We start from the raw sequence: 25,093 nt of genomic DNA on the forward strand, positions 1-25,093 counted from the left end.
ATTAATGGGGGCATATTCCTGATGCCACAATTCTAAACTTTTTCACAACGAGTTCACACAGGGAGCTGGATTCAACTAAATACTTGTGCTAGTGGGAATCAGCACAATGAGGCTTCAAGGTATGCAGACCCTGCAAGTGTCCTTGTTTTCCAGGGACAGTCCCTGATCTACAGAAGCCATCCCGGTTTCTGATTTGATCGCGGAATGTCCCGCTTTTCCTTAGGACATCCCTATTTTCGTTGGAGAGTATGGAGTTATCCAACTCCTGAGTCGTCTGAAGACAGCCCTGTATAGGGAAGTTGTTTAATGTTTTACTGTTTTTTTTATGAGTGAATGGGACAACCCAGTCAGATGGGCGGGGTATAAATAGTAAAATTATTATTATGGAATGGGATGTTCCTATTTTCATCAGAAAAATGTTGGAGGGTATGGGTAGGGGGTAGTGCACATACCTTGCATACAGACACTCAGGTTTGCTCCTGGGCACTTCTGGTAGGCTTAAATCCCTTGAAAGAAGCTAAAACCCCCCAGCTAAAATAGTTTTTAAAAACAGTACAGAAACAAACTATAAATGGGTTTCAAAACAAGACAACATGAACACCTAAGTTAGAGACCTTTTCATTAAGCTAGGTTTGATTTGTCTTTTTAGAAGACAGCCTTATGTATATTCATAAACCCAACCAAGGTCCTAGGTTAATATACCCTGCCACTCAACAGGCCTAAGGATATCTTTTGCAGTTGCTTTTAGTTCTCCTCAAGCCCCATAGACTCCTATAGTCTCCAAGTTGTATGCATAATCTTTTCTGCCTTTGGGAAACGCTCATTCCCTTTCTCTATCCTCACCAGAAGAATTTGAGGAGCTCCAAGTTCACAACACCTTAAAGGGTGGTGGCATTGTTTTCGAAGACAGCTCAGCCACTGCAATGAGGCCTCACTTAGGTTGCGGTTGACTTGAGGCACACCTTCATTTCAAAGTTACCTGTAAAAAAAAACCCCAACACACACACAAACAAAGCCTGCTACCTATAAAAATAGCCCTGGTGTTTGGCATGAATGCCTGTTAAATATCTTTTCAAAGTATGCCTAGCACACCCTTAATTGCTTTCAAGAGCTCTCTTTGGCACTTTTTGTCTAGGGCCAATTTGTTTCTACGTGCAGAAATGCAGAGCTCTCAAGACACTCCCTTGGCTCATGCAAGGAACCTCTGCTCTACCCATTGTGACACTGAAATGCACATGTTATGTATTTATTAAGTGAATTTTGAAATGGATGAATACCAAAGGTACATCTGCTCCTACTCTTTAAAGGAGGAGGATAAAGGCAGGGGGCTATATTGAGCATCCTTCCTAACTGGTTTGCACAGCACTTATGTGTAGCTGAGCTTGTATCCTCTCTTTATTGAGCTCTCATTATGATTTGCTTGCAGGGCAGTTACACAACAACAAACATTTGTCCTGCATTCGCTTGTGGGGCATTCATACATCTTCCTGTTAGCCATTTCTTCATGCCACACTTTTTGATGCATTTCCCCCGTGCCGTTCAAACTGCAAAAAGTCTGATTCTTCTTCAACATGAATTTGTTGCATGAGGTGGACAGAGCCCTTTATAATAATAATTTAATAATAATAATTTATTATTTATACCCTGCCCCTGCCCATCTGGCTGGGTTTCCCCAGCCACTCTGGGCGGCTTCCAACAAAACATTAAAATACAAGAATTCATCAGATATTAAAAGCTTCCCTAAACAGGGCTGCCTTCAGATGTCTTCTAAAAAATAATAATAATTTAATTGGCTTTAACTGCACCAGGTGTGTGCTTGGATCCCTACCACAAAATAGTCTGGAGCCACCCAGAACACATACCCAAGAACAGGAGGAGATGGGGAGCAGGGTGACTCTGGTTTTACCCTTCCACCTTTGCTCTTGTAAAGACATGCACACAGCTTGCAGATTGACTCCTGGTTGCCTTTTGACCCTCCTGCTTCAGTCAAGCTGTCCACTTCTCTTCCTGGTATGTTTACTCAATCAACCGTATGTCTGGTATATTTTTTTTTAGAACAAATGCTTCAGGGTTTCCTCCCGTCACCACAGAACTACTACACAATAGCATTCTGAAGCTTATATAAAGCAACAGGAAGGTTCTAACCAGGGACTTATTTGAACACCCTTCCAGCCACAACCACCACATGCTGAGGGCAAGCCAATGTGCAGGCCAATGCCACATGGAGAAGTCGGTGTGGGTCAGCATTTTTGCAGACTGCTAATGAATGGTTCTCATCTTGAGAGCAAGTCCTAACTGCTCTAGGCTAAGAGTCCGAGATGCCTAGGAGACATGTCTGTGCTCCTGGGAGAGTAAGAGAAGATAACAAGCCAACTGATTTCAATGCATTTTCTCTGACGGAGGATGTTGATTCTGTGTTCTGTCTTTAACTAAACTGAAATAACAGGTCTGACATCCTTTTGGTGGGGGGTGGGGGTGGGGGGTGGAGAAAAGCAACCAGATCCAGTTTGTCCTTTTGATTGATTTCCCAGCATCAGCACTAAACTCATTGACAACTGGGAGCCAAAACAATCAGCTTAGCTCAACCCAATATGCTGATTACTAAGTTGCGCTGCAGCTATCTGCCGAAGCAGAGGTTTCCTCCAAAATGATTTCTTTCTTTTTTAGTGTGTGTGTGTGTACGCGTGCATGGGTGAGTGAGTGAATCTCTTTACCCAGACAGAAAAGTATGATAAGAGGTAGCTCTATGTACAAAGTACTTGTGCTCAAATTCCAGTGTTAAAGTACTGCCGTATTGCTCTCACTTTTGACCTGTTCTGAGATATGGCTTTAAGATCTTGTCGTTACATTCTCCAAAGCAAAATAAGTTTAATTTCCTATTAAGAATGGATACCAAGGAGTAACTGGAAAACGGGGCTGTTGATGTTATTTCAAGTTGCTGCTTAGGGCCACCAACAGGTGAGCAAGTGGCTTCAGGCATTTGAAGTGGTGCAATGCCTCCTCCTTTTATGTAGCAATTCTTGAGCATTTTGCAGTAAACTGCTAAAAACACTGAGAATTATACTAGGGAAAGGGTTTGCTTACAGAGATTCCCAAACTAATTTGGCCCACTGCCCCTTTTCAGGAAAAAAAATATACTCAGCACCCCCTGGAAATCTACCTTCTTTAAGCAAACAAACAGAAATATGCGGACAAATTTGTGTTGTTTAATTGTCTTCTCTTCTTTCTTTATGCTTCCCTCCCCCTTATTTTTATTTGACGCCCCCCCATTGCAGTGGAGGTTACTACTGCCCCCCTGGATCATTCCAGTGTCCCCCCAGGGGGTGGTATCACCCACTTTGAGAAACGCTGCTTAAGAGGAAGGGTAAGAGGTAAGGAGCTGGCCACTCAGGGATCACTTCCCATCATTTGCAGAAGAGGGAAACAAAAGGTTTTGTCACTTGTGACGGAAGTAAGTCTCTCTCTCTCTCTCTCTCTCTCTCTCACACACACACACACACACACACACACAAAATTATCTGCTCCCCTTTAACAGTGTCTCAAATATGCCACCAAAGGGTATCTCATAGCAAGGTGGCTCCTAAGTTGCTCTTCACTCAGAAACACAGCTGCATCAAGCAGGACTGCCCTTTGCACCCTCCGCCAAATTGTGCAGATGTTTTCTTGTCATGTTCAAGCGTCCCTCCCAAGCAATGTTTTCCAATGTGTTGAAATCAGTCCTCTCAAGTTGTGCTTCTCCTCCAAAACAGAAGCTCTGACCTGAAATAGTAACATCTAAAAATACTCACTTGCCCTGGTCAGTTCCTCCACATTTTTCAACGAGCCCAATGGACAGGATCTTGTGATTTACTTATTAGCAAGGGCTTTTTGTTAAATAATAAGCTGGTAAATAAAGCATCAAACCACCGCCAAGCAGGAACCTTCTTTAGTGAGGGGCAGCTCTTGTTTGAGAAATAGTCCCCATGCAAGCAGAAGATTCACACAGTTCAATGTAAGGTCTCAACCCCTAGGCTGGTCAAGGAACTACAGTAGAGAGAAGAGTGCTGCAGTATGGGAGAATGGGAGCCGGTTGTTCACCTGATGCACACCTCATCCTGTGTTCTCACAGGCACCTTGAGATATACCCCAGTTTGATAACTGAAGGTTGGTTCACACATATACATGCAACATTGGATGGATTCATTCAGCATTTGAATATGCGAGTGGCAGTCCCGTATGCAAACTGATCCCATTGAAAACTGGTGAAACAAACATTCTATATGGGGGTGAGCATAATAATTGGTACTGTGGTCATTTATCAATGATTGCAATAGCACAAGCCTTCCCTGAGAAAGAAGAGGCCTTGAGCCATAGGTGTAGCCAGGATTTTTGTTAGGGAGAGCAGGACTTGGGGGGGGGCAGAACCTACGTGATTGGTCAGTTAATTAAATACAGTGGACGTTCAGGTTGCGAATGTGATCCGTGCGGGAGGCGCATTTGCAACCCACTCCGCTGCGTCTGTGCGTGCGTGTGACGCAATTCGGCGCTTCTGCACATGCACAAAGCATGATTTAGCGCTTCTGCGCATGCACGAGCACGGAAACCCGGAAGTAACCCGTTCCGTTACTTCCGGGTTTGGCGTGGTGCGCAACCCGAAATTGCGCAACCTGAAGCGGCTGTAACCCAAGGTATGACTGTATTTCTATTGTTTTACTTGATGGGGGGCGCAGCTGCCCCCCTGGCTACACCTGTGCCTTGAGCTGTTGCTGGTAGCCATGAATAGGGTGGGGGAACCTTAGCTCAGTGCATAGGAGCCAACTCCTAGGGGCTGAGGTCCCTTCGCCACCCTCCGATAAAATATTTGAGAGGACTGAGCCCCAATCCCAATAGATGGGCATTGCCATTCAAATAGTGTGTGAGTGTGTGTGTGTGTGTGTGTGTGTGCTGCATTTTGTGATCAATTATGTGATGTGGGGCTCACCTGGGCCTCCTCAATATTATATTTAAGTTGGCACCCCGGTTCAGTGACAAGAGCGTATGCTTTGCATTCTGAAGCTACTAGGAAAAATGTCCCAGTCCAAATGCGCCAATGTAGTTTCCTCTAACTGTTGTGGACCCCATCAGTCTCAACATGTATTAGTCATTGGTGAGGAATAATGGGAGTTAAATGTCCCACATTATCTGGAAAGCACCGTAAAGGCCTGGAGTGAGCAACACTAAGCTGGATGGACAAATAGTCTGCCTCGCTATAAGGCAGTGCTCTGTATCTTAGGAGTATATTGGGGTCTCAGGGTCTCTTCTTGAGAATCCAAGACATACCAGAAATCAGTAGATTTCAATGCGAAGGAAGATGCCTTTAAGGCCACAGCTTTATCAGGCCTTTGGCCCAGCAAGAAACAAATTGACATTCCGGCAATGCAGCCATCTTTTGGTCCCTGCATGCTGCACATAGTGCAATAGTGAAGGAATGGACACGGGAGAGCAGCAACTGTTAAAGGTGATGACCTTCAGATGAGATATTGAACTGAACTCTGTTCTGGTGGCTGTCCAGGTGGAGATTAAGAATCCCACAGAGCACTGTTTGGAGAACAGCATCTTCTGCTCCAAATCTTCTGCTAATGCAGGTTTGGATTTCAAAAGCCGAACTAGCAGTCCCAAAGGAAGAAGTGTCCCAGTTCACTCGATGGAACGCTACAAGAGGAAAACAAGCCGAAACCTGTTGTTGTTGTTTTAAATGGTTAAATATTAGCCCAGGTCACTAAGCTGAATGCAACCCCCTGTACTTGATGATGGAGGCTGAGATAAGGAAGCCTCAACAATACAGATGCAACCGGTGGAGAGGCCAGTTTGGGCAAGCTGAATTGGAGGAAGTCCCAACTGCAACCAGAAATGCCACACGCGCAAATGCACCAAAGATGCTGACATTCAGGAGCATCTGAAGAACTGAGGGTGGGGGACCTCAGGCCTGGGTGGCTAAATGTAGCCCTCCACACCTCTCTATCTGGCCCTGAAGACTCTCCCCAGACACACACCCTTTACTGGCCCTACTACACACTATCCACCAGTGCTTTTGCCTGGCAGGAATATGTCCTTGAACTCTGACAATCCCTCTTGCTTCCCTGGATAAGAATAATAGAATCATAGAATTGTAGGCTTGATCATCCAAACCCCTGCAATGCAGGAACCTTTTGCCCAATGTGGGGGTTGAACCCACAACCCTGAGATTCAGTCTCATGTTCTACCAACTGAGCTATCACAGAGGATAGCGTGGGGTGTGAGAATGCTTGCAGAAACAAATTTAGTCATTGCCCCGCCTTCTTTTTCCTCTGGCCACACCCACCAGCTGCATGTGGTCCCCAGAAGCTTGTCGAGAAGGGAAATTTATTTATTTATTTATTTATGATTTTTCATTTCATTTCTATACCGCTTTATATCTTTAAGGAAATAATAATAATCTCACAACGCATTAAAACATCTTATTATTATTATTATTATTATTATTATTATTATTATTATTATCCCACCCTCCCCGGCCAAACCGGGCTCAGGGTGGCTAACATCAAAGTATATAATACATTAAAACATAAAATCCAAATGAAACAATCCAGAATAAAACATTACTGAAGAAAGTCAAACATAAAGTATACATTCAAAGCAACAAAATTAGCAGGAAACTAAAACGTTTTCTTAAAGATTTCCAAATAAAAAAACGACAAAGGAGAATTACAACCATGGAATGCACATTTAACACAGCAAAGTTACCAAAAATGAAAACAAAAAAATCCTTAAACATTTCAAAATAAAACATGACTAAAGGAAGTCAAATACAAAATACAAATAATTAACAAGAGGATAAAATACCGATATTATCTCAAGCATACCTGCTGTTGTTGCAGCCAATCCTGCTGATGGTGCTTCATGGCAGGCAATGGCTGTGGAAGCTCAGGCTCTCTTGGGTCTGCATGAAGCGGAAGCCAAGATGGCCTGCGGCCCCCCCAGGCTGTAGAAGGCTTCCCACCTCTGAATTGGGCCAAGCTACACTTTTGTCAATGTTTTTTTTTTTTTAAGAACGACATCAGGTGCCTGGATCACCTCCAAATATTTTAACCAGAAGATGCTTTTTTAACCTTGCAAGTTTCAACCTGGCAATAATCCTTCATAACAAGAGGTGAAAACTAGAGCACTGAGGCTGGGAATGATAAAAAGAGAATCTGAAACAGTGGTGAAAAGTTAAAAGCTACCTACATCCCTATCCAGGCATTCTCCTTTCTTTCTGAAGAGAAATTAAAATTGCATCTTTTTTTTTTATTATTGCCACCGAAATGACATTGTACGCTGGATTAAAATGCTGAGCCCACCTTTCATTTCCACCTCTTTACATGCAAGTTCATGACTGGCAGGTTGTGTCACCCTGTTCTTACCATGTTAAAGGCCACCATGGCAAAAAGCCAGAAAGCGCTTTCATAGTCTTTTGACACGGTGCTGGGGATTTTTCTTGTCTGAATAGCAAGGCCTTATTCTCCCCGTTTCCTCTGTTCCCCATTATATAGCCCAGCAGCCATTCAAATCAAATAATGGTGTGTTGTGTTCTGTTTGTTGGCTCTGAACACACCAGCAGCAGTGAAGATGTGTGGGGCGCACTCACAATCCTTGGAAACGGTTGATGAAATATAAACTCTTCGGGAGGGGGTGTGTGCGGCTGGAAGCACACAAAAGGCGGGTGCCAAAAGGGTCACTTTATTGAGCCACGGGGCTTTTGATTCCGGCCACCAGTACAAAAGGACGACTTGCTGTGAGACATAAAAAGGAAACAACCTCTCCCGAACGCTTTCTGTCACGGCTTGTGCAAATAGCAATGTCACAGAAATGTTAAATGTTTGAGAGCCATGTGCCACCCTACCAGAGCCAAATCACATGACACCTTCAGCCATTACATGCAGACGCAACCCAAGCCTTGAATCCTAAACTCCCATTATTGAGGAGTAAACTCCAACAAACTTGGTAGGGCTTCTAAGAAAGCATGTATAGGCTTGCACAGTTGGTTTTGCCAACAATCCTTCAGCATGCAGATAGAAGACCAGAGCCCTCTCGCACAATCCCCCCTCTTTGTGGCTGTCTCTAGAAAATGCTCAGTGTGCACCTGTGCGGGGATTCGGTGCTGGAGCTTCCCGTGCGTGGGTCTAGGCCACCCACGCACGAGATACCAGTTGCTGGGGATTCACGGCCAGCGTTCCACGTGCGTATTGGCACGGGCGCCGGCCAAGCCTCAATATCTGAAGGTGCGTGAGTCGTTCGGAAATGAATGGATGCCTCGAAGGTGAAAGGATGCCTCGAAAGTGGATAGATGCCTCAAAAATGAATGGATGCCTCGAAACTAATCTTAAAATGACTTGTGACCTCCTGTACTGTTACTAAAGCAAAGACTACTAAACCAAGGGCAAAGTTAAAGCATTAAGTAAAACTCCTGACGTTTTTAAAATTAAATAAAAAACCTTTTCCCCAATAAAAACAGACACCGATGTTTCTTTTATGGCTTTGGCTGACCCACATAGGCTCTTACACTGTCTTTGACCTACCACTATTCTAATCTTCTTCCCTAAGCTATCAGTCCCTGCACCGCCAAATCTTCCGCAATGCTAAGACTAGCTAGATCTATACCGCCAAATCTTCCGCAATCTAAACCTATGCTAGGTCTAAAGGCTATCTAACCTTTACCGCCAATTCTTCCGCGAGCTAAACCCTAACTACCGCCTGCACGCGCTTCCAACCCGTCCAACCCATCCAACCCTCAGCCCGCAAACCCTTAAACTAAACTGAACTGAACTAAGGTCAAACTAAGATGAATGAAATGAAGTGCCTAAAGCGGGGAGCCTCAGCCTTTTATTGATAACCAAGTGTGACATCACGATCGATATCTTAACCAATAGAACCACTGTTGCTGCCCCAAAAAAAGGCGGGAAGCAGAATAAACGACCATTGATAACTTTGAAAACCTCTGGAACTAAACTTTTAGGCAGAGTGATCTCAGTGGCAAAATGCCTACTGAGTCTTACTTTTACTTTCACTTTTAAACGGAAGGACACATAAAATAGTACATAAATAATCATTAAATTAAACAAATAACCGCGGGTTCAAAGGAACCCACGAAGTGTATTCCCACACACCTGGGATGTTTAGCACACCAGCACACCAGCACAAAGCCCCCCCCCAAAATAGTCTGGCCCACCACATGGTCTGAGGGACGGTGGACCGGCCCACGGCTGAAAAAGGTTGCTGACCCCTGCTCTTAAGCTTGCCTGCTGGCCTCAGGTGTGGTGGAGGCTCTGTCCCATTACCAGTGCTGAAGTAAGTTTCACCTGCCAGTCCTAGGCTTGCCATGCGTCTGGAATTTCCCAGACATATCTGGAATACTGCAGCTCAAAGCAGTGTCCGGGAGGAAATTGCAAAAAACAAAAAACAAACAAAACAAAAAAAAACCCAAAACCAGTCTGGGAAAATCCAGACATATGGCAATCCATGTTGGCAGTGTCGTTTGGGGCAATTTCTGTTAAAAATTCCTCAAAAACTTATTTTTTTGCAGCCTCTTGTGTTCTTATGAGACAGTATGGAAGGTGAGCAGGACTTGCAAATGCTGTTCTGTATTTTTAATGGGTGCTTGGCTTTTAAAAAAAATAAAGGCTAAGAGATGTAAGATAGCACAGCTATAAGTAGCAGAAGGCTTGTGCAAGTTCAGAAGTGCTGTGAACTAGAACAAATCATGTAACCTCCTCTTTTTCTTTTATTACACCAGGCAGGTACACTTGAAAATGTACTGGGCATGAGTAATAAATTAACTAAATATCAGTGTTGTCCAAGTAATCTGCCAGAATTCAGGAGGGCAGATTGATAGATAGGTAAAAGCAAAAGGGTACATTATCATTAAGCTGCAATTACATTATCTGGTTGGAGCTATCTAAAAATGTAGCAGAACCTGGAGCAGAGAAAAGTGACAGATGATACAAGCAAAAAGAAAAAAAACAACCCTTGATTTCACAGCAAACTCCCTTTTTATATAATTAATACAAAACAGCAATTAGTAGTGCATAAGCTTGCATGCTGAGACCATTAACAGTGCAATCATATGCATATGTGTCTACTCAGAAGAAAGGCCAGTGGTTTTCAGAAGGTATGGTCCCAGTGAAGCTGGCATAGCGCCAGGGCCGTCTCGTCATAGGGGCTGGGTGGCGCGGTGCGCCAGGGCGCCAGGCCCCCCAGGGGCGCCCCCGTCCATGGGGTCATGAAGAGTCAGACACGACTAAATGACTAAACAACAACAACAACATGAGGGTGAAAGGTTGTTTTCTGCTGCTCCAGAGAAGCGGACACGGAGCAATGGATTCAAACTACAAGAAAGAAGATTCCACCTAAACATTAGGAAGAACTTCCTGACAGTGAGAGCTGTTCGGCAGTGGAATTTGCTACCTCAGAATAACCCCAAGACAAATTGGGAAGTTTTGTTGTGTCCTCCCCTAGTGCCAATCAACATCAGTGAAAGTGTCAGCCTAGAAAATTAAAAAATCTATAAACAGCAGGAAGAACCTTCCTTTAAGAGGTTAAAACAGGAAACATCTTACTTTCTGCAAAAACTTACTGACAGTGCCTCATCCTGACTGAAAACCACAGGAGGCCAGTTGTGTTGAAAATGGGAAGGAGGAATTCTGGCCATTTTGCAGGGAGCTCTAGGAGCTGTCTCATTTTGCTGATTCTTGAAGCTGGCTCAGCATTTGGTAACCTAATATCTCAGCATCACTTAAACATTATGCTAATGAAAGGCTTTTGTGCAACTGCTTTACATTAAGCCTTGCCCACAGGAAAGTACGAGTTGTCGTGTATTATTATTATTATTATTATTATTATTATTATTATTAGACAGATGGCAACTGTTTTTGGGAACAAGCCTCCGACTCAGCCCAGTTCTCCTCAAATCCAAGCTGCTCCCCTGCAGTGGCAGTGGCATGGAGACGGCAGCCAGAGGGAGGTTGCCAAAATCCACTGGTTTCCTATGGCGCTCTGCTGCTTTTTGAGATTTCACAGGATGCGCTGCTGAGAAAGTGACTGTGTGAAAGCTTGGGGGGAGGGGGAGCCACTGAGCTTCCTGGAGGAAGTGGTTGCTCATCACTCTAACCTGAGAAAAGAGGAAAGATGATTGGCTGCAACCCAATCCTTCTCCAGCCCCCAGTAGCATCTCAACTCTGGGTACCAGGAGACCACAGGAATAGCTACCACACAGACTGAAACTTTTCCATTGCCCTCTCTAGCTCCCTTCTGCTTGTGCCTCTGCTTCCCAACCCCTTTATGTTCTGCAATATGTCTATGCTCTTAGCTTCTAGGGCTGGCCACTTGATTTCCAGACAGCCGTTCCAGGACATCAGTACTCGTCTCATGTCTTCCTTCCCCAGCCCTCAGTAGCCCTCATTTGCTTTGCCCCACTCTCTTGGTGCCCTGTTTTGCCACAGCTTTGCCACAAGGGTAGGGGACTTCTAGATGTTTTTGGACTCCAGTTCCCATCACTCCTGCATGGCCGTGGCGGCTGGGGTTAAGAGGAGTTGGGATCCAACAGGCTCCCCATCCCTGTTTTACCCCATCATCTCCTATAGTCAGAAGGCATCAAGGAAGGGCAACAGCTCAGCTCATTTGACCCAGAAGGTCTCAAGTTCAATCCCCAGCATCTTCAGGTAGCACTGGGAGAGGCTTCTGCCTGAAACCCTGGAGAGCTGCTGCCAGTCAGTGTAAATAATACTGAACAAGATGGACCAAAGGTCCGACTCGGTATGAGGCAGCTTCCTATATTCCTAAATACAGGGCCAGCCCAGCCATTAAGCAGGGTGAAGCCTCATGGGGTGGAACAGGACACAACACCACTTTTGCCTATATTGTGGCTGTGAAGTCCCCCAATGGTCACTATTGGGACTGCTCCTTTTTAACTTGTTCATAAATGGCTTGGAGTGAACTGATTATGCCCAATTGTTCAGGTTGGTAAGAACAACAAGGGGTTGTGAGGAGCTCCATAAGGATCTCTCCAGGCTGGGCGAATGGGCATTCAAATGGTGAATGCTGTTCAATGTAAGCAAGTATAAAGTGATATGTTGTTGTTGTTCAGTCGTTCAGTCGTGTCCGACTCTTCGTGACCCCATGGACCAGAGTACGCCAGGCACGCCTATCCTTCACAAAGTGATATATATATGAGCAAAAACTCCTAACCATATACCAACACGGCAGCTGCAGGCACACAAGTGTCTAGAGAGGCTTTACTTGCCCCCCCCCCCACTTAATTCAGACTTAAAGCAAGTGGGGGGAAGCTCTGGCCTGCTGGCCAAATTTGGCCCTCCTGAGCTCCCCATTTGGCCCATGTCACGTATCTGTTTCAGGCAAGCCATACCCACTTGCTTTATATCTGATGTCATTGATGAAGTCTGACATGGGGTAGGGAAGGGCCAAAGGGGGCTTTGCAGGCGCTGTCAATTGGGGGTGCCTGCAAAGCACTTTGTGCAGTACTTCCCAAGCAGCAGATAACTAGCTGATCGTTGGCCTTTTGGAAGTGCTGCCAAAAGGGCTTTGCAATCCCTATGCTTGGGAAGTGCTGTGTACAGGGATTGTAAAAACAAAACAAAAGAAAAGTGCAGCGCTTCCAAAATGTGCAACAAGCTGTTTGACAGGTGTCGCTCATCTGAATCATTATGGTGTCAGATAATATAATGATTTTGATGCAAAATCTGCATGCATGATTTACCCCTGTGGCATAGGACAATATGGATCTGGAATACATGGATTACAATAGCTCACATGTGCACCATTTGTTGAATGGGCACTGATGTTATAATTTTTCCCATGAGTTAAACCCCCCCACCCCCACTTCCTCACCCTAATAGTACAACGCTGGTCATGCAGATCAGAATCACCACCTGTACACGTAAATATGAACTCCTTGTACAATTCCTTTCAACAGTTCAGTGGTTAGTTGGACGGAGAGCGGGTGGCAAGGCATCACCTGATCACAGTGGCATCTAAGCCTACCTCCCTTGGTGTTACCTAGATCACTTGCCCCATAATGTGTCCTTGTTGGGGCAGGGGGGCTTCTAAGTTGCTTTAATTAAGTTCAACTTGAAGTAATATAAATATACCATTTTTTTCCATGCAGCACAACTTCAGACCGCAGTCCTGGTACACTTTGAAGAAAGGTCTTCTAAAGTACAGGACATTTTTCCACATAAATATGTTTTAAATCTTAACATTCACTCTTAAAATACATTTATGTGGAAATAAGTCCTGTTGGTTTTAAGCAGCTTTCTTCCAAATAAGTAAACACTAAGAGAGAGGTGAAGGTTACAGTAACACTGCAAGGGACATATAAAACATTTGGATAATCAGCTGCGAGAGCTATATTTACACAGGGTTACTTTGACATAGAGTTGCATAGGAAGCAAAGTGATAAATAACAAAGACTTGCTGGCAACTCAATATTCACCATGTTTAATCAGAAGTCATGTTGATTTCAATGGGGTTAACTTCCAAATAGGCAAAGTTAGGATTATGGCCTTAAGTAGCAAAATCCACATGAGGATTCAATTATGAACACATTTATGCAGTGATGTTTTACGATTCAAAATGTAGTAACTATTTGAGACCCCAGCACTGCCTTGCGATTTGTTCTGGCAAACCGTTATGGTCAAAGCAATCTGTAAACATTCAGGGCAACTCCAAGGAAGAGCGACTTTCTGCTCATTAGGAATCCTATGGAAAGTTGTCACCCTAAATAATCTCTACGCCTGTTTTCTCGGAACGGTTACACTATAATGCAACAGGGCTCACTCAAAGATATAGGTTGGTAGGACTGCTGCCTTAGTTGGAAGTGGATTCCACTAGAATTTGCAAAGTGTTCTTCTATATAATGGTGATTAGCATGGATGGCCCAATTCTATAAATACACTTAGGAAGGAAGAAGAAGAAGAAGAGTTTGGATTTGATATCCCGCTTTATCACTACCCGAAGGAGGCCACTTATGCATTGCCAGCGGGGGTGGGGGTGGGGAAACCAAACAAAGGAAATGCATCACCAAAAGACACACTTATTCGACAGTCGAACAGTCTCCCTCAGGAAGTTGTGGACTCTCCTTCCTTGAAGGTCTTTAAGCAGAGGTTGGATGGCCATCTGTCATGGATGCTTTAGCTGTGATTTCTGCATTGCAGGGGTTGGACTAGACTGACCCCTGGGATGCCTTCCAACCCTAAGATTATATGATAAAATGTGCAGGTACAAATTTATATGTATAAATTCACAATCTACTATATATCTTGGAAAGTTTTTGTTCGCTCAGTATTTGGATGTCTCTTAAGTTATCATGAACAAATTTTGCATGACAGTTCCCGAGAACAAAGAGCAGGTTTTCATTGTATGTTTGGATGCAGCTGGACACCATTTGGAATCAAGATGGCAGACCGAACCTTTCGAAACTGCACTGAACTTTTGGTTTCTTAGCACTCCTGAGCAATACTGGATACAAGGCAGCTAGTTGGAAATAATCACCATCCTTAAGATAGAAATGCAATTGGTGGGATTGAGCATCACGCCATTATGGATGTTCCACCTGCGCAGGAATTTCAGCTTGCCGGACGGAACAATCCCCCACTGCTCCCCCCGTGCACTCTCCTGGGGGTTCTCCCAATCCGCCCCAGTCAATTTCAGGGGGCATGCAGAAGGAAGCCCCATTGCACATGTGGAAGTTCTTATGCAGGGCTCATGAAGCTCATCCTGCCCAACACATTTCACCAGGGTACAAAAGACTAGCCAAGTGACCTGTAGGCCTGCACAGTCTGCTGCCCATGTACTAATTGTATATAAGCAATTCAATACTCCTACTGCTCTTCCTTCTTAGGATTCATTCTCTTTAAAATGTGTTTGAATTAGCTAGCCCTTCGAATAGAAGACTGTAAAGGAAGACGCATAGACACCGTTTTGGGCTGGCTCTACCATTAGACAGAGTGAGATGGCCTCCTCAGGCAGCTATTTCTGCGTGTCATGAGACAGCAGACAGCTCTTAGTAATTTAATGATTGCATTTTTTTCTGCCAGGAATGGGCAGAGGTGCGTGTGGGATTTTCTCCCTCTGGTGCCAACACAACTTGACCAGCCTTAGCTAGACACCTTGTCTTGTGGGGGAGGGCACCATTTGTTGTTCTGCCTCAGGCAGCAAAATCCTGTCCTGGGCAAGCCCCCAACGTACATTTTCATAACTGCCCCACTTTTCTAACTTTGCAGAGGTTGTAGACTGACTTTTCTTTAGCTGACCAAACCCTGATAAAGGTAAAGGACCCCTGGACAGTTAAGTCCAGTCAAAGACAACTATCAGGTGTTGCACTCATCTCACTTCAGGCCAAGGGAGCCAGCTTTTGTCCACAGACAGCTTTCCAGGTCATGTGGCCAGCATGACTAAACCACTTCTGGTGCAACGGGACACCGTGACGAAAACCAGAGCACACAGTAACACCGTTTACCTTCCCCACGCAGTGGTACCTATTTATCTACTTGTGCTGGTATGCTTTCAAACTGCTAGGTTGGCAGAAGCTGTGACAGAGCAACGGGAGCACACCCCGTTGGGCGGATTCGAACGGCTGACCTTCCAATCGGCAAGCCCAAGAGGCACAGTGGTTTAGACCACAGCGCCACCCTGATAGCCTTTGTTAAACCAAGCCCTGCCTCCCTCATAAAACTCTTAAAATGTCATTTTCTGCAATAGTTGGGGTCACTACATTAAGGCAAAGCACTTGTTCATAATGCCACCAAGTAAAATGAAAACATTTGACATCGTCGTTCCAGAACAGGCCACTGCCTAGCGTGTAAAAAAAAGGGGGGGAATAAAGTTATTGAATGTTTTCAATAAAGAGCTTGGTTGCATTATAGATAAGCGCTGTGCTTCAATGGCTGAATCTGAAATTAAAATGCATGCTGGGAAACATTAATAACACAACTTCACTCACTACTGATATATTTATGTTCATTTATTCCAGCTGTTATGTCAGGCCAAACACCCCAGAGAATGTAAAGAAGGCATTGGAAACCATTCAGTTACATTCAACCCGTTTTAACAGGTTCCAGGTCTCTAATTAGTTTAAAGAGGACCTTCTGCCAACTGCGGCTGTTGAAAACACTCAAAAGAGGAACGGTGACCTCTTCTGGATTTTGTAAAGAAGTCAAAACCATATTTGGCAAGAGTCTGATATAATATTAATCTAAGAGGATGGTTTTATTTGCTCTCCTCTATGGGGAAAAAAATGTAAATAAAGGATGTCAAACACATTTCATGGGTGTTGTTTTTGAAAACTGACTCTTGTATCAATTAAGAAACATCTTCATCTTGGAAAAGCCAGGAAACTATACAGCTTCAAAGCATGCAGAGCTTCAAAGCCAGATATAAAGACTAAACAATTAGTTGAAAAACACTCATCTCCCTCTTTCAAGTGAAGATTAACTTGACTTTCTGGCCCAGATATTGTACCAGAATTGCTAGATTATACAAACAAAATGCCTTGGCATGGTTTGGCAGTTACATTTCACTCCAATACAAAGGACCAAATAGAGAGTGAATTCAAATGTTAAATGTTCATGTGAGCATCACCAAAGCTCTGACTCTCCCCCTTCCACCATGCTCCCTTATGCTTCACAGGGAAGCCATAAAACGTATTACATGGTTGGGGCAGATGATGCAAAGTGCCTTGATTCCATCATTGCAATGACCACTAAAGCCAGAAGATTAGGAGCACAGGAATTAGACTTACCCTGAATCATGCCATTGGTCAATATAGCTCAGTACTGTCTACAATGACTGCCAGTGGTTCCCCAGAGGTTCAGGCAGGTGACATTCCCAGCCCTCCTGGAGATGCTAGGGATTGAACCTGGGACCTTCTGCATTCAAAGCAAATGCTCTTTGGAGCGTGAAAATCTACCCTCTGAGCCTCTTTGCTTTATCTAATACATTTAACTTGCCCAATACACCACCTACAGATGGGCCACCATGTCTGGGGGGTCAAACGACACATTAGATTAAGTATGCATTCTTCTAAAGTGTGCACAATACTGGCCATTTCCCTTTCAAAAACTACAACAGCCATTTGGGCCCATTGGCAGTGAGGTTACTACTTTCCTCTCCAAGTGCTTTCCCAGCCAAAAATCTCACACACACACTTTTCCCTTAAAGGTGCTGCTTACTGCAAATCCCTAAGATTCCAGGAATACAGATCCTACCTGATTTCAACAGCATTTACACTGTTCTGTTTTATTTTGCTTTGCATTTCACGAAGAGTCGGACACGACTGAACGACTGAACAACAACAAAAAATTAATAAGCAAAACTTTATTTGGCTAGAAATTATAGAAGCATTCATTCCGGTTTCAATCCTACTTTAACACAAGCTACACATTCCAGACCAAAAGACACTTTTATTTATTTGTATGTATTTATTATTCCATTTATATCCTATCTTTATTTATCCCTGTGGGGATTCAAACCCTGGTCTTCCAGGTCATAGCCCAATACTCTAACCACTATACTACACCGGCTCTATTGGAAGAAATACAAAAATGCTCTAAGATTGTTCTGGATCCTAATTAGCCACCTACTCTCCTTTAGTTATTCAATCCATTTTTCAAAAAAACAAAAACAAAAAAACCTATTTGCTACTATCTGCCTATGATTGTTCTAGGAAAAGCTATATTCAGGACACAGTCCTGTATGTATTTGACCATTGCTGGCTGAGGATTTGACAGAAACTCAGCACCATAAGCAGAATGCCAGGGATGGTGCAGACGTGACAGATATGCTGATGAAATCTGACACCAGCAGAATAGTGGGGCTTGTTGTGTAGGTTTTCTGCCAGTGAAGATCTGCCTGTGGACAGGGTGGAGTCAGGATGGGGTGGCCCAGAGAAGTGCACAGTTACGTGATATGCTATAATCCTCATGTCATAAACTGTCAACTTTATACCAGCCCCAGTGAACGATGCAAAGCGTTTCCCTCCTGCTGACGCCAGTGGGAGAGAAAATTCTTTAAAAAGATAAAAGGAACAAAGGAAGCCTCCTTGTGTCAATGACATCCTGCTCACTTCCCTGGGCCAGGTGTTGTGGCTCATCACCCAACCACAGCACTCCTACATAGGGAGACTGCTGCTAAAGGCACGTCCCCACTTGCCCCATGCCTAGAGCTCCCAAAGGCCAGTGCTGGTGATGGGGAAACCGGGAATGAGGGGGGTGGATGTGCAGACACAGGAGTGGTTTCCAGAGACCTGTTTGTTGGGCATTTGTTCTCATTGGTTTGTACGACATTTCTGCAGAGGTTATACAACACTGCCATCAAGTGGGAATTATCCCACACTTTCAGCTGCTCTCCCCCCCCCCATCACATTTCTTACTGCAAAAAGTCTCCTTTTTAAGCATGAGAAGCCTGTAGTGCTGTTGCTGTTTACCACAATCTTCTTGGAGGTGGTTTAAGAAGAAGGGCATAATTGGCATCTATTCAAATGGGTGAGAGATCCAAAAGTGATCTGGAGAGAACCGGCTTCCAGAACATATAGAGGAACTTGAGTACCTCACTTCTAGGGGGAAACCCCCACACCCAACAATAACCCCCACTCTGATCCAACAACCACATCGCACACAGGCAAGCAAGGGAAGTGGGAAACATTGGCTGCAAAGTGTGACAATTGTCACCCATTTGTTCTATGTGAACATTTCTTTTAAAATACATATATCCCACTTTCTTTCAGGAACTTCCTCCACAAATGAGGAACTGCCCTCCATGCGGAGAGCTGTGTGTTTTGTGACCCGCAACATGAAGCTGTAATAAAAGGACTGTAAATCTATCAACTGCTCGTTAATTCTTATCTGTGAAGTTACCAAAGGGAGGGGGAGGACTTTCTGAGCTTGACACTCTTGTGTTGTGCCATCCCATTCTGTGGCGTCCCCACCCCCACCCCAGCAGTGCTTGTGAGCAGCATAAGGAAAATGGAGCCCCTGCCTGGAGGGATGCTGGATGACTGCATGTTGTACACCCCTGCACAGCATGCAAAAGAATGGCACAGCACCAAAAAGCACGTCCTTTTCACTGTGAGTTCACTGGCTTCCTCTGTGTATGGTTTGTTTATGGTGGATTTTGGCTATGTGTTCACAGATGATGGGGGCCTATGTGCTGTTTTTATGCTATTTTTGAATTTTCTGTTTTGTGTGTTTTCTCTTCTACTCCTGGGCTGAGCATGTATAGCCACCCTACCTGCTTAGCAGTATGCTGCTCACAGACCTATGTAGTTGTTTGCATTTTTTCTTTAGTAGCCAGTTCTTTTAATGATTATTCCATACTGCTTTTAATGCTTTTTTAAAAAATATTTTGTTATATTTCTGTTCACTGCCCTGATATTTTGTGAGAGGGCAGACTATAAATATGTCTATAAATATAAAATAGCAGTAATGTAACTTTACTCCCGGTGTAATTGCTATGTAGGATTGTTCTGCTAATCTCCTGTTTATCAGAAGCCGTCACTATAATTTGCCCATATCGCTTTAATGAAAATTCCTCAGTTGTTAAAATATTCCACCTCGAGGACAGATGTGTTTTCAATGAGAATTTGCCTTTATCAAAACGCCATGAGCTCACAGCACTGATTAAATTATTACATGTTGCGAAAGGTAAACTAAATGTCTTATTTCTTGACTTTCTTTCATGTTTCACATATATTGTCCTTTCATTATGTTGCTGTCTGAAAAGTTTTATTGTTATATGTACATTGCTTAGCATAGTTTGTTTTTTTTAAAAAGTGGCTTATGCATTTTTCTAAATAAATAAATAAATGTGGGATCTACTTTTTTTGAAACATTAAACTCATTCTTAGCTACTTGCCCTGCAGCTTTTGATCACTGTGCGATATGCCTCTGTGTAACTAACTGACGGGTATACAATTTTATCTTAATGTTACACAAAAGCTAATTACATAGCAACAGTTACTAGCCTGCTGCTTTTCTTCTGACATGTTTGACTGATGGGTAACACATGCCAAATACTTTTTTTTTAAGTTTCTATCCATCAACAGCTTAGCTACCAACTTTGAAAACTTCCTCCCGATTTTATCTTGCAAGTTCTTGCAATGCAACCATTTCTACTGGAATATTTTTACTGAGTTTTGTTTTGTTTAAGTTCCTCAACTCCAGTCTGTTGTTAAGGAATAGAAAAGAGGATTGGAAGGCAACAGCGCTGCACAACGAAAGGTGAAAAGTTTATGCTCTCCCTTTCCTCCCCTGTGTGTGTGGTTGTCGCTGAGATTTCCAGTAGGACCACCAGAATATTTGTTGGCAGAAACTGGAGCAAACTTACGTAACAATCTGCACTTTCTCATGCTAAATGCCGAACTTCAAAGGCATGTTTAATGTATTGCGGGTGCATAATCTAAACACATCATGTATTCAGCTGGCATGTTCACAAATCCCTATGCCACAGAAGTACTGAGAACGAAAAAGAACGAACTTGTAGATGGCATAAGGAACCCTGATCAGCTTCTGAACTGGCTGATAGAACATGGCATTTTTACACCGGAGAAAAAAATGGTCTTATCCTACTACAGAACGAGAACTGCAAAGAATTCCCGGGTCCTGGATATATTGGTTTCTCAAGGTGAGCGAGCTTGCAGGCTCTTTTTTTACCCATGTCTGAAACAGATTGAGCCACAGCTATATAACAACATGAGGAGTTATGTCAGCAATGTGAATGAAAGAATTGGTGATGCCAGAAGGCAACTGATAGGGTATCTACTGGAGAAAGATAAAGGGTGGGTTCAAAAGGGTAAAGATCCTCACCAAGAAAAGAAGGATAGCCCCAGACAGGTTTTAGCTAAGCCAGAAAAGCTGACTCAGATCAAACGTAATGTAAAACAGGATTCAGCTGCTGTGAAATCCCAAGACAATTCTTTCAATTCTCTTTCCGTCTTTGATTCTGTGGCTAAAGGTAATCTTTCCTATTTAGAAAAGATCTTAAAAGAGAACGATATTAACACAGTAAACTCTGAAGATGAAACCCTCCTACACATTGCAGCGGCTCACGGGCATACAGAAATAATTGACTATCTAATCGGCAAAGGGGCTAAGCTGGAAGTTAAGGATAAGAAAGGAAGAACCCCGCTACACAGAGCTGCTGAGAGAGGTCACGGCGAAGCTGTGAAAATGCTGCTCCAATTGGGTGCTAACATGTACACCTTGGATCAGGAAGGCAGGAGCCCACTTCATTTGGCCCATCAGAACCACCATGCCCATGTTCTGAAGAGCATCCTGAAAGAAGAGGCGAGGCGACACAAGAACCAACACAACTTCCTGCACATGGCTGCTCTCAGAGATGACAGTGAGCTGGTGCAAGCCATCCTAAAGAATGGTGCTTTGAAGGATGCCAAAGATGAGAGAGGACAGACTGCTTTGGGCTATGCCGTGTCTCGAGGGTTTGAGAAGACTGTCCAGGTTCTCCTGGAAGCTGGAGCCAACATTGATTCCAGCATCATTGATGTAGCCTTTAACAGCAACAGTCAATCTCTCTTCAAGTTATTGCTGGACTATTCCAAAGGCATGTCGCCTGCTACGATGGTGTCAGCTCTCTATAAAGCCATTCAAAAGGACCTGCATGGCATCGTAGCAGCTTTAATTGATAAAGGCACCGACAAAAACGCCCTCGACGAAGCGCAGTACACGCCACTACTTGTGGCGTGCGAGATGGGCAAGACCGAGTCAGCAAAAGTTCTCATTGAAAAGGGAGCGAGCCTGAAGGACAAGACCCCAGACTCAAGCAGTGCTTTACATCTGGCAGTTCAAGCTGGAGCCTCCTCCATTGCAAAGATGCTCCTGAGCAAAGGATTGGATGCCAACATTGCCGGGCAGGGAGATCAGACCCCCCTCCACGTGGCCGCATTGCACAATAAGGGAGGGCTAGTTGACGTATTAATTGACGGAGGTGCAAAAATTGATTCGGTCACTAAAGAACTTCTCACTCCCTTGCACGTTGCAAGCTATAAGGGCCATGTGGAAGTTGCGCAAAAGCTGCTGCAACGAAAGGCTAATGTCAATGTTAAGGATAAGCAGGCAAAGACAGCTCTGCATCTTGCTGCTGAAGCAGGAAATCCTGCTATGGTAGAACTGCTGCTGAACTACAATGCCGACTCCAACGCAACAGACAAGGAGAAAAAGACCCCACTTCATCTTGCAGCCATGGGAGGTCATCTTAACACAGTAAAAGCACTGTTGGCGAAGAAGGCCAGGATTGGTGCCAAAGACATGGACGGATGCACATCTATGCACTATGCCACCATCAGTGGGAATGTGGAGATACTACAGGCCCTTCTGGCTGTTGGCAAGAATAAAAATATTGATGACAAAAATATTTGGAGGAAGATGCCGCTACATCTTGCAGCAGAACATGGACACGGCGACCTAATAAATTTCTTCTTGAGCAATGGTTCAGCCATTAATGCGCTGGACAACAATAAGGACACACCATTGCATTGTGCTTGCAAAGCCGGTCATTTTAACTGTGTGAGCGCCCTGGTCAGCTGGTCTGAGGGGGGTAAAGCAAATCTACAGGCCACAAATAGCCTGAAGAAGACTCCACTTCAAGTAGCAGAATTAAGCCCAACTGAAAGCCAGGCTCAAATTGTTACTCTTTTGAAAAAGAAAATGCTATTGATAAGATAAATGTGCTAAGAAGAAACTACGTAAGAAGCACAGGTTGTTTCTTATTGGTGTCTAGTGCCTTGTTCTCACCTGTGTTTGGGCTGCCCCATTTCAGGGTCAATGCAGGAAATCAGTGGTTGTTTCTCTTGATTATTATTATTTTAAATCAAAATCTTAAAGGAGGGAGGGTTCCTATAAACAAGCCCACAAAAGGTCCTAGCCTTAAAAAAACAACCAGTCTGTCCACTGGTTTCATTTCTCCCGAAACAACCCTCTCTGCATTCCTACAGAGGCAGGGCTTCCCTTACCTGCCAGCGCACTTGGTTTCTATTCTGAGCACAGAGGAGGAATGGGACCCTCATCTCTCTTTCTCCTCAAGCCTACTCACTTGCCTGCATGCAGTTCCATGCTGCCTACAGGTACTAGGCTAGTACTTAAAGACAGTCATGGAAAGGTTAACCTTTTCCTGTAATGGCACCCAGGACATGGAATGCCATTCCATGGGGGGGGGGACGGGACTAAACTATCTCCCTCCTTGCCAGTGTTGTTTTGGTTTCTCTTCAAAAGTATTCAGTTTGATTACCACTTAGCATTTAGATTTTAGTTTTAGTTTGCCTGCCTATCTCTTATTGTTCCTGATTTGATTTGATGTTTTATTGTTGTGTTCTGTTTTATTACAATTGATATTAGCTGCTTTGGACATAACCTTTTCGGGGTGTGGTTGGGATTACAGATATTATTGTACTAGGAGGGTTCTACCTGGGTGTAGCCAGGATTTTTGTTAGGGAGGGCAGGACATTGTTGGAGGGGCAGAACTGACGTGATTGATAAGTTAGTTATTTATATTGTTTTACTTGATCGGGGGAAGGAGGGAGCTACCCCCTGCCCCCTCTTGGCTACACCCATGGTTCTGCCCCCCAGCTCATTCCATTTGGCAACCCCAGTGTCTCCACATTAATCCCCTTTTTCTTTCCTTTTTCACCCCATGCAATTGCTAAACCTCCACTTCACCTTCCCAGCTATATTTTTGAAGCAGCTACTCTATTCTGTTCTGCAGCTCAGCTTTGCACCTATTTTCACCCATTTTCCCCTATGTCCATGCCTCCTCCTCCATTTGGGCACCCCCATTCACACAGCCGGGGGGGGGGGTGCCTCCTCTCCTCTCCTATTCTGTAGTCCCATTTGCACACATACCCTCGTGATTATATGTTATTGTATCTTTAAAACAAATAAAATTTTAAGAGAAGGTATGTCAGTTAGCTTGTTCAGTTAGAGAAGGTTAAGTTAAGCTTATGGTTGTTGTTTATATATGGGTGTTCGTGTTTGCTTGATAATAAAATATCAGAATTACTGCATTCAATCTGGAACATCATGTTGAAGGCAATATATGGTAGGAGTGAAACACTCTATGGGAACATACTATGAAAAATTTGTGGGATCCACATCCATTATCTCTCTCATATAGGGTAGCTGAGGAATGGAAGAAGGAAAGTAAGTGAAAAGGTGGGGGCTCTGAAAGGGTGAAAGTGACTGTTTTAAGCAATGGCAGAAGTTTGAACAAAGCAAGGATGGAGAAACACTGAGAGTATTACTTATTTCATAAAATTTGTACAGTACACTGCTTGATTGTAAAAACAACAAAAACCTTCAAAACAATTTACAAAAAAGGATAAAACCAATTTGTACTTGATCATTGTACCTGTTCTTCCTGCTATATTGTTTATTTATGGAATTTGGGTCCCATTATTCCTTCAACAAGCTCAGAAGAGGCTTACATAGGGATAAAGCTGAGTCATGCTGACACCATTTAAGGCAGCTGACATGCTGCCTGCTCTCACACAATTCTTGGTGCCTCAACAACTTTATAGTTAATAAGCCGAAAAGATGCTCCCGCATTTATGATTTCAGCCCTCTCTTTAGTCGTAAATATGAAATTTCTCGTTAAGGATCTGCGAAATGCGTGCATTTTACAAATCTCCTATACCTGAGCAATAGAGCAATAATCTAACATAGGCAGTGGCTACTGAGGTGTGAGACGTATTTTTAACTGAATTCTAAGTAGGACCGGAATGTTACTTTTCTCCCGGGTGAGAGCTCTCATTTAACTTCCGTCCTTTGCTTTTGATCACCATCCATGGCTTGCAACCAGAAGAGGTCATTTTATCACGTTTTAATTTTTCCCCGAGGACTCCCACTTTCCCTGCAAAATTATGCTTTTTGTTTGGTTACGTTGCGCTTTTACGTTTTCATTTTGGAAGCTTCCCCTTGTTATTCAACTGTGTGTGTGTGTAGAGACAAGAGCATACCCTGTTCTATTCTTCCTACCCAGCTTCTTCTCTCTTCCCATCGCGATCCACTTCCTACCACGCTCTCTCCCACCGCGCACCCGC

At 43.9% G+C, this 25,093-nt stretch overlaps 1 protein-coding gene across 1 annotated transcript; it reads left to right on the forward strand.

Moving 5' to 3' along the window:
• Positions 1-19,888: 19,888 nt before the first annotated feature.
• Positions 19,889-22,947, forward strand: LOC117048307 (ankyrin-3-like). The gene has a single exon (XM_033151992.1). The coding sequence runs from the start codon at positions 20,454-20,456 to the stop codon at positions 22,722-22,724; it is 2,271 nt and encodes a 756-aa protein (XP_033007883.1). The 5' UTR covers positions 19,889-20,453; the 3' UTR covers positions 22,725-22,947.
• Positions 22,948-25,093: the final 2,146 nt, after the last annotated feature.

This window comes from Lacerta agilis, chromosome 6, assembly GCF_009819535.1.
Source record: "Lacerta agilis isolate rLacAgi1 chromosome 6, rLacAgi1.pri, whole genome shotgun sequence".
NCBI classification, from domain to species: domain Eukaryota; kingdom Metazoa; phylum Chordata; class Lepidosauria; order Squamata; family Lacertidae; genus Lacerta; species Lacerta agilis.

Excerpts from the sequence above, each read along its gene's own strand:
- LOC117048307 (XM_033151992.1), top strand. The coding sequence starts at position 20,454 with ATGTATTCAGCTGGCATGTTCACAAATCCCTATGCCACAGAAGTACTG.